This window comes from Rhinolophus sinicus, chromosome 18 (assembly GCF_057876585.1).
Source record: "Rhinolophus sinicus isolate RSI-liver-muscle chromosome 18, RSI-T2T, whole genome shotgun sequence".
In the NCBI taxonomy this organism is placed as follows: Eukaryota; Metazoa; Chordata; class Mammalia; order Chiroptera; family Rhinolophidae; genus Rhinolophus; species Rhinolophus sinicus.
This window is the reverse complement of record NC_142518.1, coordinates 44,769,050-44,788,850: the sequence shown is the minus strand read 5'-3', so window position 1 is coordinate 44,788,850 and position 19,801 is coordinate 44,769,050. Positions and strand designations below refer to the sequence as shown.

At 40.4% G+C, this 19,801-nt stretch overlaps 1 protein-coding gene across 1 annotated transcript in view; it reads right to left on the bottom strand.

The window, feature by feature from the left end:
- Positions 1-7,543: 7,543 nt before the first annotated feature.
- Positions 7,544-19,801, bottom strand: part of LOC109436875 (vascular endothelial growth factor receptor kdr-like) — a 315,916-nt gene continuing 303,658 nt past the window's right edge. The window contains exon 31 of the mRNA XM_074323230.2: positions 7,544-12,958. Coding sequence (XP_074179331.1) covers positions 12,757-12,958 — 202 coding nt within the window. The 3' untranslated portion in view covers positions 7,544-12,756. The remainder of the gene's footprint in view (positions 12,959-19,801) is intronic.

Genomic DNA, 19,801 nt, shown 5'->3' with positions numbered 1-19,801 from the left:
GATTGCTGGGTCATATGGCAATTCTATTCGTAATTTTTTGAGGAACCTCCACACTGCCTTCCATAATAGCTGCACCAGTTTACATTCCCACCAACAGTGTATGAGGGTTCCTTATTCTCCACAGCCTCTCCAACATTTGTCACTATTTGTCTTGTTGATGATAGCCATTCTGACTGGGGTGAGGTGACATCTCATTGTGGTTTTTATTTGCATTTCTCTGATGATTAGTGATGTTGAGCATTTTTCCATATGTCTATTTGCCATATGTAAGTCCTCTTTGGAGAAATGTCTCTTCAAGTCCTCTGCCCATTTTTCAATTGGGTTGTTTGTTTTTTTGTTGTTGGGTTGCATGAGTTCCTTGCATATTCTGGATACTAGCCCCTTATCGGAGGCACTGTTTGCAAAAATCTTCTCCCATTCAGTTGGTGGCCTCTTTATTTTGTAGATGGTTCTTTTGTTGTGCAGAAGCTTTTAAGTTTCATATAGTTCCATTCGTTTATTTTAGCTTTTACTTCCATTGCCTTTGGAGTCAAATTCATAAAATGCTCTTTGAATGCAAGGTCCATAAGTTTAGTACCTATGTTTTCTTCTATGCAGTTTATTGTGTCAGGCCTTATGCTTAAGTCTTTGATCCATTTTGAATTAATTTTGTTCCATGGAGACAGATAGCAGTCCAGTTTCATTCTTTTGCACGTGGTTATCCAAATCTCCCAGCACCATTTATTGAAGAGGCTGTCTTTCCTCCGCTGTATGTTTTTAGGTTCTTAGTCAAAAACTATTGTCCATATTTATGTGGTTTTATTTCTGGGTTCTCAATTCTATTCCATTTGTCTATGTATCTGTTTTTCTACCAATACCATGCTGTTTTGATTATTGTAGCCTTGTAGTACAAGCTAAAGTCAGGGAGTGTGATACCTCCAGTATTGTTCTTTTTTCTTAAGATTGCTTTGGCTATTTGGGGTCTTTTGTGGTTCCAAACAAATCTGATGATTTTTTGTTGTATTTCTTTAAAATATGCCATTGGGATTTTGATGGGGATTGCATTAAATCTGTATATTGCTTTGGGTAATATGGCCACTTTAACTATGTTGATTCTTTCAATATATGAGTACGGAATGTCTTTCCATTTCTTTGTTCTTCTTCAATTTCTTTCAAAAATGTCTTATAGTTTTCAGCGTATAGGCCTTTCACATCCTTGGTTTAGTTTATTCCTAGGTATTTTATTCTTTTTGCTGCAATTGCAAAAGGAATTGTCTTTTGTATTTCTTTTTCTGAGATTTCATTGTTAGTATATAGGAATGCAATGGACTTTAGTACGTTGACTTTGTAGCCACCAACATTACTGTATTCGTTGATTGTTTCTAATGGCTTTTTGGTGGAGTCTTTAGGGTTTTCTATATATAGCATCATGTCATCTGCAAACAGTGAGAATTTAAGTTCTTCATTCCCAATTTGGATGCCTTTTATTTCTTTTTCTTGCCTAATTGCTCTGGCAAGGACTTCCAACACTATGTTGAAAAGCAGAGGTGATAGGGGACAGCCCTGTCGTGTTCCTGAACATAGAGCAAAGGGCTTCAGTTTTTCTCCATTAATTATGAGATTACCTGAGGGCTTGTCATATTTCGCCTTTATAATGTTCAGGTGTTTTCCTTCTATACCTATTTATTAAGTGTTTTAAGCATAAATGGATGTTGTATCTTCTCAAATGCTTTTTCTGCATCAATTGATATAATCATATGATTTTTGTCCTTTATTTTGTTTATGTGATGTATCACATTGATGGATTTGTGGATGTTGAACCATCCTTGTGCCCTGGGGATGAACCCCACTTGGTCGTGATGAATAATCTTTTTAATGCATTGTTGTATTCGATTTGGTAGAATTTTGTTTAGGATTTTTGATCTGTATTTATCAGAGATATGGGTCTGTAGTTTTCATTTTTTGTGTTGTCCTACCAGGTTTTGGTATTAGGGTAATATTGACTTCATAAAATGCGTTAGGGAGTACTGTCTCTTCTTCAATTTTTTTGGGAGAGTTTGAGCAGGATAGGTATTAGATCCTCCTTGAAGGTTTGGTAGAATTCACTAATGAAGCCATCTAGTCCCGGACTTTTGCTTTTGGGAAGGTTTTGGATGAAAGATTCAATTTCGTTACTGGTGATTGCTCTGTTCAGATTTTCCAGTTGTTCATGGTTCAGCCTTGGAAGGCTATATGTTTCTAAGAACTTGTCCATTTCTTCTAGGTTATTGAATTTGGTGGCATATAGTCTTTCATAGTATACTTGGATGATCCTTTGTATTTCTGTGGTGTCTGTGATTAATTCCCCTCTTTCATTTCAGATTTTTAAATCAGTGTCTTCTCTCTTTTTATCTTAGTAAGTCTAGCCAAGGGTTTGTCAATTTTGTTAATCTTTTCAAAGAACCAGCTCTTTGTCATATTAATTTTTTCTATTGTCTTTTTGTTCTCTATTTCATTTAGTTCTGCTCTAATTTTTGTTATTTCCTTTCTTCTGCTGACCTTGGGTTTTACTTGTTCTTCTTTTTCTAGTTCTTTAAGGTGTAACATGAGGTTATTTATTTGGGAGTTTTCTTGTTTCTTGAGATAGGCCTGTAATGAGATAAATTTCCCTCTTAAAACTGCTTTCGCTGCATCCCAAAATTTTTGGTAGGATGTATTTTCATTGTCATTTGTTTCTATGTATCTTTTGATCTCTCCTCTAATTTCTTCTTTGACCCAGTCCTTCTTTAAAAGTATGTTATTTAATCTCCATGTGTTTGTGTTTTTTCCCGCTTTCTTTTTACAGTTGATATCCAATTTCAAAGCCTTGTGATCAGAGAATATGCATGGTATGATTTCAATCTTCTTAAATTTGTTGAGACTGATTTTATGTCCCAATATATGGTCTATCCTTGAGAATGTTCCATGTACACTAGAAAAGAATGTATAGTCTGATGTTTTAGGATGAAGTGCTCTATAAATGTCAGTGATGTCCATTTCATGTAATGTGTTATTTAGGGCTGCTATTTCGTTATTTATTTTCTGTTTGGATGATCTATCCATAGCTGTCAATGATGTATTTAAGTCCCCTAGTATAATTGTGTTTTGGTCAATTTCTCCCTTTAGTTCTGTTAGTAGTTGCTTGGTATATTTCGGTGCTCCCTGATTGGGGGCGTAAATATTGATGACTGTTATGTCTTCTTGTTGTACAGTTCCCTTTACCATTATGAAATGTCCATCTTTGTCTCTTGTTATCTTTTTCACCTTGAAGTCTGTTTCATCTGATATCGGTATGGCTATACCTGATTTTCTCTGGGTACCATTTCCTTGGAATGTCAATTTCCACACTTTCACTTTGAGTCTGTGCTTGTCCTTGTAGCTGAGATGGTTCTCTTGGAGACAGCATATGGTTGGGTTGAGTTTTTGGATCCAATCTGCTACTCTGTGCCTTTTTACTGGTGAGTTCAGTCCATTTACATTTAGGGTTATTATTGATATGTGAGGATTTCCTGTCATTCTATCTTTAATTTTCTGGTAAGGCTGTGTCTCCATTGTTTCTTTGCCTTTTTGTTGTTGTCTATTATTTCTGTGTGGTGGTATTCTATGATGTTTCCCTCTGTTTCTTCTTTTATTACAGTATATATTTCAGTTTTGGATTTTTTTTCTCTGTCTAACCTTAAGTTTATTTAAAAGAAAGTTTCATATTTAGAATATTCCATTATCTTCAGGCCGCTTACTTTCTCCATTTCCATATTCCGGTTCAGGCATTTACTCTCTCCCCCCTTTTATGTTTTGGTTGCCACAAATTGTCCCTGTTTATGGTGGTCGAATAGCATTCCTTAGTTTTTCTTGTAGTGCAGGTCGTATATTAGAAAATTCCCTCAGCTTTTATATGTCTGGAATGGTCTTTATTCCTCTTTCATATCTAAAGGATGTCTTTGCTGGATATATTATTCTTGGCTCATGATTTCTCTCTTTCAATAGTTTGAATATTTGGTTCCACTCCCTCCTGGCTTGTAGAGTTTCTGCTGAAAAATCTGATGATAATCTAATGGGCTTTCCTTTGTAGGTTACCGTCTTCTTTTCCCTGGCTGCCTTGAGGATTCTTTCTTTGTCGTTGATTTTAGACAGCTTCAATACAACGTGCCCTGGAGAAGGTCTGTTGGGATTGAGGTAACTAGGTGTTCTATTTGCTTCTTGGATTCGAGGGTCCAGTTCTGTCCACCAATTTGGAAAGTTCTCATCGACAATTTGTTTGAATATATTCTCTGTTCCCTTCTCTCTTTCTTCTCCTTCTGGTATGCCCATTATTCTTACATTGCTCTTTCTGATGGAGTCAGAAAGTTCTTGTAGAGTTCTTTCATTTCTTTTAAGTCTCAAGTCTCTTTCTTCTTCCATCTGTGTAATTTCCAGGTTTCTATCATCGATGTCAGTTATTCTTTCCTCCATCTGGTCAACTCTACTACCTAAGCTGGTCATTTCATTCTTACTTTCTTCTATTGAGTTCTTAATCTCCAGGAGTTCTGTTTGTTTTTTTTTTTTTTTAAATTTCAATCTGTTTCTTAAAATGCTCAGGTTGGTTTTTTATTGTGTTTTTTAGTTCATTAAACTTCCTTTCTGTGCATTCTTGCATCTCGTTGAGTTTTTTCAGAACTGCAATCTTGAATTCTCTGTCATTTAAGTCACATATTTCCGTATCTTTAATTTCCTTTTCTGGAGACTTTTCACTTTCTTTCTGAGGTGTCTTATTGCCTTGGTTGTTCATGGCAAGTACTGATTTATTATTTCTCTTCCTAGACATCTACAGGAGTGGCTTCTGCAACAGGTTGATAGGAAGAGGTCTTTCTTTTGTTTTCCGGTATGTGTTGATGGAATGTTTTATTTTCTCTCTGACTGCAACCTTTTTTTTTCTCTCTCTCACATGCTAGTGCTATGTTTTCTCTGCACTATTCCAGTTTCTCACACAATGGGGGGATTCCCTGGGAGACGGGCTTCTCCTTTGTTAATAGTTCACCTGGGTTGCAGGGCGCAGTGTCCTTGTGGGTATGCGGAGAGCTTTTGAAGTTCCAAAGCTCTTCCTGAGCCGGATTCAGAGCCTGTATGTTTCAGCAGTTCTGTTTACTCCTGCAGGGATCCGCCCAGATAGGTGGGGCCAGGGGCGCAGCGAGTTGTGAGAGGTGGTCCAGTGCAATGGGGGCGAGCACCACCACAGTAGGGAGGGGGCCGCTAGTCTCAGTGCCCAAGGCTTCCGTTCTCTGCTCTGCATTGAGGGCTTAAACAACGGTTTTCAGCCTTCTTCCCTCAGTCTTTTCTCTGACTTCTGTGCCATGAGTGTTGGGTTCAGCCCTATTATATGCTGCCCCATCAGCCCTGTGGCCACAAGGGAAGCCCTAACAGTCTGAGTTCTGCGTGTAGCTGTGGTAGTTGTGGGATGCAACGAGCTTGGAGCACTGAGCTAGGTCTGCGTCCTGTGCCTGCATGGCTCCGTCTCAGCACTTCTCCCTTCCCTTCTCCCCCGCTGGCATGATACGTCCACCTTTAGGTGCATCCAGTAGTGGGCCTCTTCGTGTTGCCTGTCTGCTGTGCAGGGAGTCCTTTGTGGGGTTATTGTTGTTCGATTAGTTGTAAATTCCAAGGGATCTTTACAGAGGCACATCTCATGCCACCATTTTGAAGACGTCTCTTGAGATTCTTTCTGGAATGACTCTTTCAGAGCTGTGGTCGTGTTACCCTTGATGTCCTGAATGTCATCAAAATGTCTTTCTTTCAATATTTCCTTTATCTTCGGGTCAAGAAAGAAGTCATTGGGGGACAGATAAGGTAAGTAGGGAGGGTGTTCCAATACAGTTATTTGTTTACTGCCTAAAAACTCCCTCACAGACAATGCTGTGTGAGCTGGTGCATTGTCGTTATGCAAGACATAAATTGTTTGTGAAATGTTCAGGTTGTCTAACTTTTTTGCACAGCCTTTTCAGCACATCCAAATAATAAACTGGTTGACCGTTTGTCCAGTTGGTACAAATTAATAATGAATAATCCCTCTGATATCAAAAAATGTTAGCAACAGCATTGCAGTAAGTTCGTGAACTTAATTGTCAGACCTATTGCATAGTATTTTCAGGTTTTGGTTATCATAAATAATGCTGTAATGAACAGCTTGTACATTCTCCTTATGAATATGTTTTAGGAGATTTTCTATGGTCTGCCCCACGGAACACATTTTCTAGGTTTGAGAGCATTCACCCCTTCAACTCTACTAACTAATCCCAAATCATTTCTTTCCCAATTACCCTTTTCCACCACCTGCAAAATATGTGTGTTCCTGTTGCTCTAGATCCCCACCAACACATGGAATTTAGGACTTAAATTTTTGGTACTGTCTCTAATGATCTCTTTCATTCAGAATCAACTTTGTGCTCCTTTAAGACATGAGCTTTGTCTTATTCACCTTTATATCCATAAGCCTAGCATGGTGCCTGGCACCAAGTAGGTACATCTATTCACATTGGGTCTGTGCTTGCTACATAGAAGGAGCTAAGTCAGCATTTATTTCTGAATGCTGGAATCAAATTTTTAAGGATAAAGTTATAAATGACTTGGTGGCTTTCCCTATGTTAAAGTTCTTTGTCTGATGATTTTTGAATCTGAGCTTGAAAGGTATATGTGCTTGTCAACTTCCAGGTCATACCATTTGCTCTATTCCTCTCCTCACTTCTCACTGCCCTGTGGTTATAGAAACCATGCTATCTGCACTATTGTTCATGGAAGTGCATCATCATCTACATTCTGCTTAAAATTCTTGTCTGATTTCCCTGATGTTCATCATTTATAAAATACTTTGCATTTCTGCATATACTCTTCCTGTTGGCCTTGAATATATATATATATATATATATATATATATATATATATATATGGAGATACATGTATGGTCATGGGACGTAAAGTACAGCCTAGGGAATTCAGTCAATGGTATTGTAATAGATATATACAATGTCAGAGATTAATAGACTTGGGGGGTTTTTACTTTGTGAGGGGTGTAAATGTCTAATCATGTTGTTTTGTACGCCTGAAACTGATTTAAAAAAAGAGAGACTGGTTGCTTATTTGGACAATCTGAGCAACTTCTGCATTTAGCTTCTTTTCCAAACAGGGACCCTGCATTTGCCGTCCCGAATACACTGTAGCGTAGAGAAAGACAAACACTGGTCAGCCATTGGCCCAGGTTCCCTGATACCCACCAGTGACGAACCTGAATGTTTCCAGGAACACCCTCCTGGTTGTCACAGGATACCAGCAGTACAGGTGTGTCCTAAGCCAGATTGAAAACCAGCTAGGCCACTTCTTTGCCTTCACAGACCTGTGAAATAATGGAAACTTGTGGTCTTCTGAAAGTTTGTTTACTTCACATATAATATTCATCTTTGTAAAACCATCCCAAGTAGAAGTGATAGAGGAAGTAGAGGTACTGCTTGGAAGAGGCAGCAGCTAAAGCTTTCACAAACATATAAATGCCAAATAAGATCAGAGATACAATGACTCTGGATTGTGTACATATATAGTTCTATATTTAAAATAAAAGATACAATACGATTTGATTACATAATAATAAGATACAATTTATGGAAGGGGAGGATTTCTTCACATGGGTACATTCTCCATGTGGCTAAGGGGAAAGCTAGGGAAAAGCTGTATGTTATGGGGGATTTATTTAGGTTTAGGATTTTTCTGGCATGTTTGTAGTTAGGGAGAGCAAGGTCTACAAAGGAAATGTGAGCTATGGGAGGTAGAGGGTTGCTTTTTATGTAGTGGAATTTTTATCAGAGCTGGAAATTTGTTGAGCCCTACATTGCACTATCCTGACATTCATTCATTGGCCAGCCAGGGCCCTCTGCCCACCTCCGTATTAGCATTGCACTATCATCAGTCCAAAGGAGAGCTTCCCATTTTCTCTGTGTGGTAAACTGAAAATTTGATATTACAAGGTAGGGGTTAAAGGACAATCCTCTACCAAAAACGTCCTGTCATTCTTCTGTTACCCTATTTCGGGAGCAAATGGTTTTCTTTTACCTAAGGGGAATAGTTGTCCCAGTTCAGAATGGCATCATCTTGGTAGGGGAGAAATACCAGCAGGGTAGGATGGCCCCAAAGGTTGATGAGCCTTTTATATAATTCAGAGAGGAAGAATAATACAGTGAGGACTTATTTGAGACAGATGAGGAGTTCCATGTCTCAAAGAACTGAAGTGCTGCATTAGACTACTTATTGGCAGGGCCAGTCAGGCATGTCCTTGTGGTTGCACTACTGCTGCTACCTTAGCTGTAAGTGTATCTCTGGGTGCCAGAGAGAGAGTGGTCTGTGATTTCTTTGAATAGCTCGCCTCAAATGCCTTCCAAGAGATAAGATTAGAGAGGTCGGAATGAGGTAAGAATGGATCTCTGGGAGGAATCACATTGTCTATGAGGAATGGAGGGACTGTGGAAACAAAGCACAGCCTAGCTGCTGGTGACCATACCAGAGTGAGATTAGCACTCTGTATGCAAACCAGTCCTATCTCTGTTATCAGCTACTTTTGGCATGAATATATATATATTGGGGTCAGAGGGCCTCTTGGAGGCGTTTGTAGAACTGCAGAGCAGAGGGGGGCATCTTAGCCAAAGTACCCTTCCCAGCCATGCAAAATCACCTTTGCCAACTCCTGGGAGTGATTCCCTAACAAGTATGCTGCTAAGCACTCACAGATACACAGGAGTCCAAATAGGCAAATAAAAGCAATTATCAATGAGCTATGCATTTATTCTCCTAAGAAGGATATTGGAGGCCTCAGAATTTTCGTTTGGAGAGTTAAAAGTGTCTCCAAGTCCTAAGGGCCTTGTTCCCATGGTCTGGAAATAATAAGTTAAGTAGTCCAGACGATGTGACAAAGAAAAGTCCATCATGTTGAGTGCAAGATCTTGAGACTTTACCAACTAAATTAGAGAAAGACAAGTTACTAGAAATACTCCTGGGGACCATGCAACAATCCCTGAGAAACGTGGTTAGTTGGACTCCCTTAACAATTCAAGTTTCACTCCCCAACCACACAAGTAATTGTATAGGTAACAGAGTCAATACCAACCCATTCTTCATTTCTCCTTCTCATCCTCTTGAGTGAAAGGGAGCTATCAGCAGAGTGAAACTTACCTAGAGCTTGACAGAACATTTGCCCAACCTGGAGCACTGGAAGCAGCTCAGTGCAAGAAGATATGGTCTCGTAATTCCCAGAGAGGAATGAAGTGTCTGACATTTGGAACTATTATTGGAAACCATTGTTCACTCTGCATGAGAAGTGGTTCAACCTGCAGAAGGTTGCCATTATAATATGCAACTTTTGGTTTGGCATAACAAGTTAGAAACATCATTTCTGTATATATGTGTATATGGCTACATAAAAATATACTCTAGTAATTTGAAGGAGTAATAGTTAAGCTTAAAACAATAGATTAGTAAAATATCTACAAAAGACAGTAACATTTGGGTAATGTATCCACTGTAGGCTGTGGACAAGAATATTTCAATAAGGTAATGGAATGCTGGTTGCTTCACTATACCTGCTCACTATGGTCTGCAGAGGTCTGGGATACCTGCCCACCCTTCAGGTGAGAAGGGACATTCTTGATGGAAGTTTTCCCCCATTCAGGGGGTAAACAGAAGTGAGGAGCCTCCCTTACTGCTTATCTTCCCTGGCCTTGGCACAATATGAGGTACAGTGGAGAATGGGGACAGAGACAAAAGAGATCTTCAGCAGTTGAGAACAGTAGTGAAAAAGTGGAGGCAATTGCCTTAAGTAATTGGGCCAAGGCAGCCCACTCTGAAGTGGCTTTTTGCTCTAGGACAGCTAGTCCAGACTTAATTATACTAACAAGATAAGGTATGAATGATATCAATTCAAAAGCTGGAACTTCAGAGTAACATTTAGTTCAACAGTTTAACACTTTAAAATGTTACTGTTGTTTGCTGGTCTAAGCAACCCATCATGAAATCTTATGGAGAGGAATGTGGTCATTTCTTCATAAATTATATTTCCTGAGACATCTTGTGAGGGATCCTTGGAATTTACTAAAGATGTCTATATTGCCTTTGTAGCTACATGAAGTCCTGTTGAAAGTTCTGGTCAGTGTCTGCCTCAAGGAAACACTTTTTTATAAAGCAGATGCAATACAAGCATGTCCAGCCAAAGGGGAATCCTCTTGCTGAACAAATTATGGGATGAACTTCTCTTCACTAAAACACTGGATAGAAGAATGATGCACATCACTGGAGAATTTTTTGAACACTTGAAAGACTCTTTCCCCCAGTTAAGCTAAATCATAAATGTGACGAGAGTATCATTGACTCTGTTCCTGGGTATCCCACTACGCATAATTTGTGTTAGCCAAGGCTGTCCCATAGCAAAGCTGCTGACCATCAGGGACAACTGGGAATTCTCACTGGATAGGTGTTCAAATGATGATCAATTTCTTCCTATCTCTAGACCCATAATTTCCTCAGCAGAGACAGGCAAGAGGAAGGAACAAGGCTTGGCCTTTCACCATAACCTCCTAGTGGTAGCTTACTTCATTCAACTCACAGGATCTACTTAAGTCAGTGGCAAAGCTTATTCAGACCATTTCCTGGGAGCACAGCCACAACATAATCACTTCCTGAAGAAAGCTGGAAGAAGAAGACCACCCTGGTAGTACTGTATTTCCCTGAAAATAAGACTGGATCGTATACTAATTTTTGCTCCAAAAGATGTATTAGGGCTTATGATCAGAGGATGTCATCCTGAAAAATCATGCTAGGGCTTATTTTCCGGTTAGGTCTTATTTTCAAGGATACACAGTGGTTGGAGGCTGGTGGTGATTCCCCCATTTCTTCCACCACACACGTGGCACTACTTGTTGAGCCAAGCACAGATGTTTCTAGTATTGTCAGTAGGCTAAGTCATGGGCAGGTAAAAAGGTTTGCAGTTACCTCTTGGTTCTGAGTATCCCCAAACCAGGGTTTTTCTAGGACTTATAGCCCTGTGTGTCTGGGCAGTTTTACAAACTTCTTAAATAGACAGGACATGGACCTAGCCTGACTTTCACTGCCTTTTACATCACTAACGCTCTTGGGTCACAAGTGAAAATTGACTTTGAGCAGTTCTAGGATTCTTTGGGCCACTACAGAAGAGATGGGAGTAGTTGGAGCAGAAGCCCAGGCCTCTGTTTCCATGAAGAAGACATATTTTCTGGGTGTATGCTAGCCAAAAAGAAAGCAAAGGGGGGAAAAAAAACTACTCTTGGGGTTTCTTCCAGTGGCATTCTTGTTTATATTAGTAGGTGTTTATATATATGCACATGTGTGGCTACATCGTCCAAACAATGGAAAGCATTGAGTAGTAGTCAGGAAACATGCATGCAAGCCCCTTCTCTTTTCTGGTTCTTACTTTTCCTGTTTACAAAAGGGGAAGTAGGAAAGAACCAGAGTGTCTTTCAGGTGCTCATTTTTGTAGAATGCTGCTTGCTTCTTTTTTCCCCCTGATGCTATGAAAATGAATCAGAGGAAGAGGCTCACTACTTTTAAAGTCAGTGGATAGTCTCCTCATGCAATCCAGGGATGAGCATGTTGTCTAGCCTGGTGTAACTTCATGATCTTTGGTTTAGGGTGCAGTTGGGAGGCACTGCCTTGTTCGATGTGATTCAACTGCATAGTTGCTTTTGAAAGGGGAGACTACAGATAGTGTCAGTATTTAGCATAATCACCCTTGGCCCCCAGGAGGATAACTACAGGTTCCTTCTTCAACAGAGAGGTAGCTACAGGGGCTTTCTGGAAGTGGAGAAGTACAGGCCAATCTGGAAGGGCAGCAGGTACAAACCCTCCCCTCATTTCTTTTGTCTGAGTCCATGCAGATACACTTTGTGCGCTGCTGTTTACCTGACATGTGGATTTGGGGGCTTATATATTAAAGTCATGGTGTTCTTGAAATCCACATGAGTATTGGGTAATAGCCAGAGAATCTGATTGGATGTTTTCTGGCATGGGAACAACACAAAGGTGATGATACTGGCAGTGTATGTGGAGCGTATCCTAAATATACAAGGCATGCCCAATTTCCATTGGAGCTGTTAGAAATTGCTTGAATGCAAAGGAGGCTGTGGAGTGTTAGATGCCTCATGGGAAACATTGCAGGCAAAGAGCTGTCTACTACTTCCACTGTCAAACCCTAGTCGATTTTAGGTCTGAACAATGGCTGCTTTAATTGTTTCTAAGACTTTTATCCAGGTAAAAGTCTACGAAGCCCTGCTTGGAGGCTGATTGTTAAGATCTGAATATGATGGGGTCAAAGTTCCTTATTGGAGGCTCTGCAGGTCTTTGAGGGGTCAACAGAGATTGTTCCTTTCAGTGGCCCTCATAGAAGTATAATGGGCCAAGTTGGGATGGTTCCATATGGAATTACTGAAGGTGCTGTTGTGGGTCTGTAACACCCAAGTAGGGTAACTGGTGTTTAATAGGAAAAGAAATGGGACTGAACATCTTGTTGTCTCTCTATCAGGCCTGGGGGCCTGGTTTAGGCCAGCTGTATCCCCCAAAGGTGTGAAGAATAGAGATTCTCTGTCGAGATGTTCTTTCATTCTCCAATCCCAAGTTAGTAATTCTGTTATTATGACCTGGACGTGGAAAGAATTGGGGATTTCTGAGGCAAAAAGAGATTAGTTTGAAAAGGGGCAGCAAAGGAAGGGCACTGGTATTAGATTACATGGGTAGGATACTATAGTGGACCACAGAGTTATAGTCGGGTGGTGGACTGTGGCATTCGAGGGTAGGATCCAGTGGCAGGAGGGAAGTCTCTTTCATCTGGTCTTCCTCTTCAAGCTCAAGGGCTGAGTGGTATTTTACAAACTCCATCTCAGTCTCCCTCTGAATGGTCTCGTTGTTCTTGCTGACAGTTCTCAGGCTGGTCAGAGGGAGAGAAAAAAAAAAAACATGCTTAGCTTAGGACTGATAGTTTGGCAGATAGGAGAGCATATTTTAGACAGAGGAGTTCCAGAGGCTGGCAGACATTGAGGAAGCTCCTTTTGAAAATATCAAGTTTCTCCCTTTGGGGAAGTCAAAGGTCAGTGTAGGTGTAAATGCACTGATGTGGTGATCTTGTGCTAGGCAAATGGGGAAACTGAAGAAATAGGAATTGGAATTGTGGTCCTTTCTAGCAGGCAGTTTCTAATCTGACTGGGGAAAGCCACCAGGAATATTTACAATGTGGCTTGTATTCACTGTTAATACTGCTTCAAGCCCCAGGAAATTCAACAGAGCTGTGTAACTTTGGAAGAGTCACATTATGGGCTTCAATTTCTTCATCTGTAGGATGAATATGAGGAAAGAGAGTTGGATTAGAGGATCTTTAAAGTCTTTTGGGCTCTAGTATCTTATTTGACTATTTCTGGCCTATAAAAACGGCAATTACATATAGTTTAACTTAAAGCTTTCAGGTATCATGCTTTCTGCCACAAGAAGAATCCTCTGTCACCCTACACTAGTTTTTCTCTTGACTATCACTCACTTTCCTCATATGTAAAAGCAGGAGTGAAAGGTTTCCTGGCCTCCCAGAATGGTTTCAGTAGGGGTGGGGCAGCAGGAAGCAATTCCCTTCTCTGAATCCTGGAGCACTGTAGTGGCATCAGGGCCCTGAGTCTCTCTACTCCTATTCCCTCTCTTCCTCATCCTGAGCCCCTAAGGCAGAATGGAACTTCCTTCTCTCTGTGTCTCTCTCATCCAATAATCCTTGGCAGCCCTGAGTGGAGGTTAGTGCCTGTGGGCACTGACTCAAGGGTCCTTCCTTGTTGTACAGACTATTTTGGGTCCCAGGCCTTCTGGAGCCAAATGCTGGGTTATGATCTGGGGGCAAGAACCCCCATCTTTCTACGAGGTTAACAGAGCTCTTAATGAGTATTTAATGAGAGTACTTTACATAGTAACTTTGATTAAGAGCTATAATTTTATTCTACGCCAGCTCATAGGAAACAAAACACATATTTATTTTTCCTGGAATCTAATTCAGTTACATCTAGAATTTTTCAAGTTGAAAAAAATGTTACAGCTTCCCCCATACCCTCCTTAAATAAGCTTGCATGGGTTCAGGGAATATGGGGATAGGGAGTCATGTATGAGGGGCCCAGGCCTCTGTAGCAAAGTGGACCCCTGATATGGTGTCTTATCACTTAAAGATATATGGTTTCTCTGGCAGGTAGTAGATGCCTTACTCTCACCATTACCGCTTACTCTTTTGTGGCTTAAGACATTTATCTCCTGGGTAAAAGCTGCCTGACTTGAGAGAGGCTATGATAACAAGTGTCATATCATCTCACATTGAGAATAAACTTTTAAGCTTTGTCCTAAAAGTAGGCCGTGGTTAAGTGGACCTGGAGCCACCTCATTTCCCCACCATGGCCAAATCTGTCTATTCTCCTACCTGTCAAACACTTCTTGGCCTCCTTCTTTCTCTGCTTTTGCTCATGCCTTTTTCTAACTGGAATACCTTCTCTCTTCTTACACACTCATCTAAATTATACTCATCTTCACAGGTCTTATTCAGATCCCACTTTGCCAGAAAGCCACACCCTACCATCCCAGTATGGAAGCCTTCCCTTTCTGAACTCTTAAAGTATGTAGTCAGAAGAGAGGACTCTAGAGGCCAGATTTCTTAGGTTCAAATCCCAGCTATGCTATTGGTTAAGTTACTAAGGCTCTCTGTGCCTCAGTTTCCTCATCAAGGAAATACATAATAACCACATAGAATTGTAATGGCAAAATATGTTTTTACACATAAACTACCGTGTTTCCTGGAAAATAAGACCTAACTAGAAAATAAGCCCTAGAATGATTTTTCAGGATGACATCCCCTGAACATAAGCCCTAATGCATCTTTTGGAGCAAAAATTAATATAAGACCCGGTCTTATTTTCAGGGAAGCACGGTAGTTGGAACAGACTGGTACATGGTAAGTGTTTTAAACGTGTTAGCTGTTAGTATTAATGCTGTCCCTTTGCCCCATCCCTTGTACCATTTTACGTTCCACGCTTTGTTTGGTTGGTGACTTTTTAATGTTTGTTTTATTTCTTCATCTAGACTGCAGTACAATGACCACCAGTTGTATAGAACGTCACAATTTACAACCACTTGTATGTATTCAGTCTCATTTAATTTCACTTAAAATGTCCATACAAAATAACCATTATTTTTTGTCATTATATAAATACGGAAAATGAAGCTCAGAAAGGTAGTTAAGTCTCTTTTCCAAAATTTTCAGAGGAATGCTCAAATCAATGCTTCCAATTAGAAGTATTAGGTTTCCTTAGTCATCATGGAGCAACTGTAGAGGGATGAACATTGACAGGGCTTCCAGTAGACCATTTGGCGTTTTTGTGTGGATTACAGAAAAGGGCCCTTTTCTTTGGGATAAAAATAGATGTGTCACCATGATAGGATACATGGCCTGGGTACCCTTGTACAGGACACAACCTGCACAACCATATATGGCCGCCTTGGTCTTTGAGTGGAATTGTCATGCTAGATACGAGAATGCTGCAGCCAAAGGGATTGTGCATATGGCTGTATTTGAGCCCAACATATGGCAGAATAGGTGGTGGCTGACCCAGAGTAACATAGTTTATACCTGCAGCCCAATGCCAAGTCTAGTGGCTTTCTGAAAAACTGAACCTGGTTAAATGTGATGCACATGAAAAGGAAAAAGGACAAGAAACTGGAATTACTTTATGTCACAGGTGGCTGCCCTGAAAACTACACAAATCATGAATCAACATTGAAACCTGAATCTCCAGCAGATCTCAAATGAAATCTACAGGAGGATGTGTAGAGAACACATTCTTTCCCAACATGAACAAAGAGCAATAAACTGCTCTGCCCTTGCTCAGGGCTATTGCTGGCTTAATAGCATTCCCAGATGAATCACAGTACACATTTTTCCCTAAACTCTTGAGGATGACATTCAATGACTAGTGGGACTGCCAATATCCCAGCTTGATGGAATGAGCTGGCTCAGGAGAAATGAATAGTGCAGCTGTGAAGAATAAAAAGCAAATACTAACAAAATGGCATACACTTTCATTTCTCTGTGACTCCCATTTTAATACAACTAAATGTCTTGGAAACAGCTCAACAGGAAATGATAGAAGGACTCTGAAAACTGGAAAAAAGAAGCCAAATAGCTTAGGAACCTGAGGATTTGAGGTACAACAATGTAGTGAATTCACAGAGTTTACTCTTTATCTACCATGTATCTTTAGACAGGAATCCTAAGAGGCATGAAACCAGGAATCATCAAAAGACATTAAGGAGAGGCAGGTCCAAGATGGGGCATTGGAAGATGCTGAGCTTTTCCCCTCCCAAGGACACATCATATGTATATTCATATTTAGAGCAATTCTTCCTGAGAGATAACAGAGGGCCAAATTAGCAGCTTTTGCACAACAAACAAAAGAAAGAGACGACACAGAGAAGGTTGGGGAACTGTTAGAGCTCTTCAGGAGTTGAGGGAACTCCCCAGGACCAGAGGGACCAGTGAGTGCAATTCTTTGCATTTCCCCTGCACTTGGATAGCAAGAGGGTGCTTTATTCAGGTGATCTGGCCAAACTTCAGGGCTGCTGTAACCATCCCAAGGCACTCCTCATGAAGCTAGCTACAAAAGGAACAGAAGTGTGCCAGAGTGCTCAAATACAGGGACCCTCCACCTGGAAATTGATTCAGCAGGTACAACAAAGTACTGCTGCACACAACCACTGAGCTCCACACACACATAGGGCTGCCCCATCCAGAGAAAGTGTAAACCTAGCAGGGCACTGTAGTTCTTGTACATAGGGCTTCCTCATCCAGATAAAGTGTGAAAACAGTAGGGTGCTGCTGCGCATACACATAAAGCTACACCACCCAGAGAAAGTGTGGAAATAGCAAGGTAATGCAGTGCCTGCACACAGGGCCACCCCATTGGAAGAAAGTGTGGAACTAGTAAGGAGATGCTGTATGTGCACATAGGATTACAGAATCCAAAGAAAATGAAGAACTATCAAGGCATCATGGTACATGCACACAGGGCTGCCCCATATAGAGAAAGTGTAGAACTAATAGGGCACTGCTGCATGTGAATACAGGGTTGCCCTGCCTGGAGAAAGTGTGGAACAAATAGGGTGCTGTCACACACACACACACACACACACACACACACACACACACAGCAGCTCCTAACAGACTCAGCTCAGTAACAGACAAAGCAACAGGGTATGCCACACACACACACTGGGCAGCCATGCCCAGATCAGATGGGCAAGGAAGCACACACATGTCTTTTGGAGCAAAAATTAATATAAGGTTCCCAAGCCCTGATTGCATTCTGACCAGGGATAGCCAGAACAATAAGGAGCTACAGCACATGAATGTACACCAGGCTACCCCACCTGGAACCCTCTCTTTCTGGCCATGCAACACACCAGTCCCTGCAAAGCCTGCCTCAACTTCAGCCAGCCTATAAACCGTCCTGGACAGTCTTCACAGAGGCTACTTCTACACAAGTCTACTTTTTAAAGATTGAAAGAGATAGCTATTTCCTCTAGCTCATAGGAAAAAAAATAGAAAGTTAAACAAAATGGGGAGAAAGAAGAATATGGCTCAAATGAAGGAAGAAAGAAAAAAATCCCAGAGGAAAAACTCGAATGAAATAAAGAAAAATAATTTGCATGATAAAAAATTCAAGGAAACAGTCATAAGGATGTGCAATAAACTTGAGAGTGGAACAGAAGAATTCAGAGATAATTTCAACAAAAGGTAGAAAATATAATAAATAAATAATCAGAAATGAAGAATACAATAACTGGAATGAAAAAATACTTTAGAAAGCATTGACAGCAGATTAGTTAATCCAGAACAACAGATTAGCAAGACCTGCAAAACAGAATAGTGGAAATCACCCAATCAGAGAAGCAAAATGAAAAAAAAAAAAGATTTAAAAATGAGGGTAGTATAAGGGACCTATGGGACAAGATCATGTGCTCTACTGTTTCTATTGCAGTGATTCTAGAAGGAGAAGAGAGAGAAAAGGGCAGAAAGTATATTTGAAGAAATAATGGCTGAAAACTTTCCTTATCTGGGGAAGGAAACAGACATCCAGGTACAGGAAACACAAAGAGTTCCAAACAAGATGAATCCCAAAAGACTCACAGAAAGACATAATATCATTAAAATGTCAAAAAATAAATAAATAAATAAATAAATAAATAAAGAAGGTAAGAAAGAAAAGAAAAAAATGGTAAAGAAACAAACTTGAATAGAGCAAGAGGTAAATAAGTCACATAAAACCCCAAAAGACTATCAGATGATTTCTCATCATCAATTTTACAGGCCAAAAGGGTGTGGCAGGAAATATTTAAAGTGATGCAAAAAAGATACCTACAACCTAGAATACTATACCCATCAAGATTGTTATTCAGAATTGAAGGAGAGATAAAGGGTTTCTCAGACAAGCAAAAACTAAAGTAGTTCACAATCACTAAACTGTAATTACAAGAAATGTTAAAGGGTCTTCTTTATGCAGAGAACCTAAGGCCATAACCAGAAATAAGAAAATACAGGAAAGAAAAAAATCTCACCAGTAAAAGCAAATATATAATAAACATAGGGGATCAAACACTTAAAAAGCCAATATGGAAGTTAAAAGTAGTAGCAAAATTACCTATAACTAAACAAATAGGGGACACAAAAAAAATAAAAAGATATAAAATATGACATCAAAAATATAATGTTGGGGAGGGGTAGTGGTTTTATAATCTGTTTGATCTTAAATGCCCATCAGCTTAAAATAGATTGCTATAGATAAACATGTATATAATATTAACCTCATGGTAACTACAAACTACAACCAAAAACCTACAAAAATACACAAAAAATAAAAATAAAGGAACCCCTACAAACACTAAAGAAAACCAACAAATCGAAAGAAAAGACACACATATCTGAGTCTCCACCAACATAGCTAACACCATTTGTTTGCCCCAATCTGGTGCTGCCCTGACACACCACCCCACCCAACTTGTAGGACGACCCAAGCTGCTTCCAGTGGTTTCTCCATACAGCTTATGCTGCCAAGACAAATCTCTCAAAGGTTTCTAAAATCTCTAAAAGTTTCACAAAACCCAAACAGGCAGCATCTAACCTCAGTGTGTCCTGTACATCTTGGTAAACAGCCCCAAGCCTGGCACTAGTGGGACCTAGCCTCAGTTTGTGGCTTGGCCTCTCAAAGCACTACAAAGCCCAGTGCAACTAGTGGCCATCGGTAGATTGCTTTGTGGCTCATGACAAGAGGCCCCGGGCAGGGCACAGATACTGATGAACTTGGCCTGTGGTGGGGCAGCTCCCAGGAAGGCTTGGTGCTACCACACCTGGTAACCAGCTTCAGATTGAGCCAGAGTTTCATCCAACCACCTCCAAGGATGACACACAAAGGGTGGACTCAGCAAGAACCAGAGCACTGCTAAAGTGAATCCAGCTCTGTAGGGTCAGCCCTTGCACTGTAGCTCCTCCACTGTAGTCACAGCCAGTCCTTACAACCAATCAGCCTGAGGGTCAATCCCTCCCACTGAAGTGCCAACATCATCAAGGCTCAACTACAACAGGAGGACACACACAACCCACACAAGGGATACACCTGCAGAACCTAACTAAGGTGAACATGGAGACTGTACCACTGGGCCCCACAAGGCACCTACTACATAAGACCACTCTACTAAGACTGGG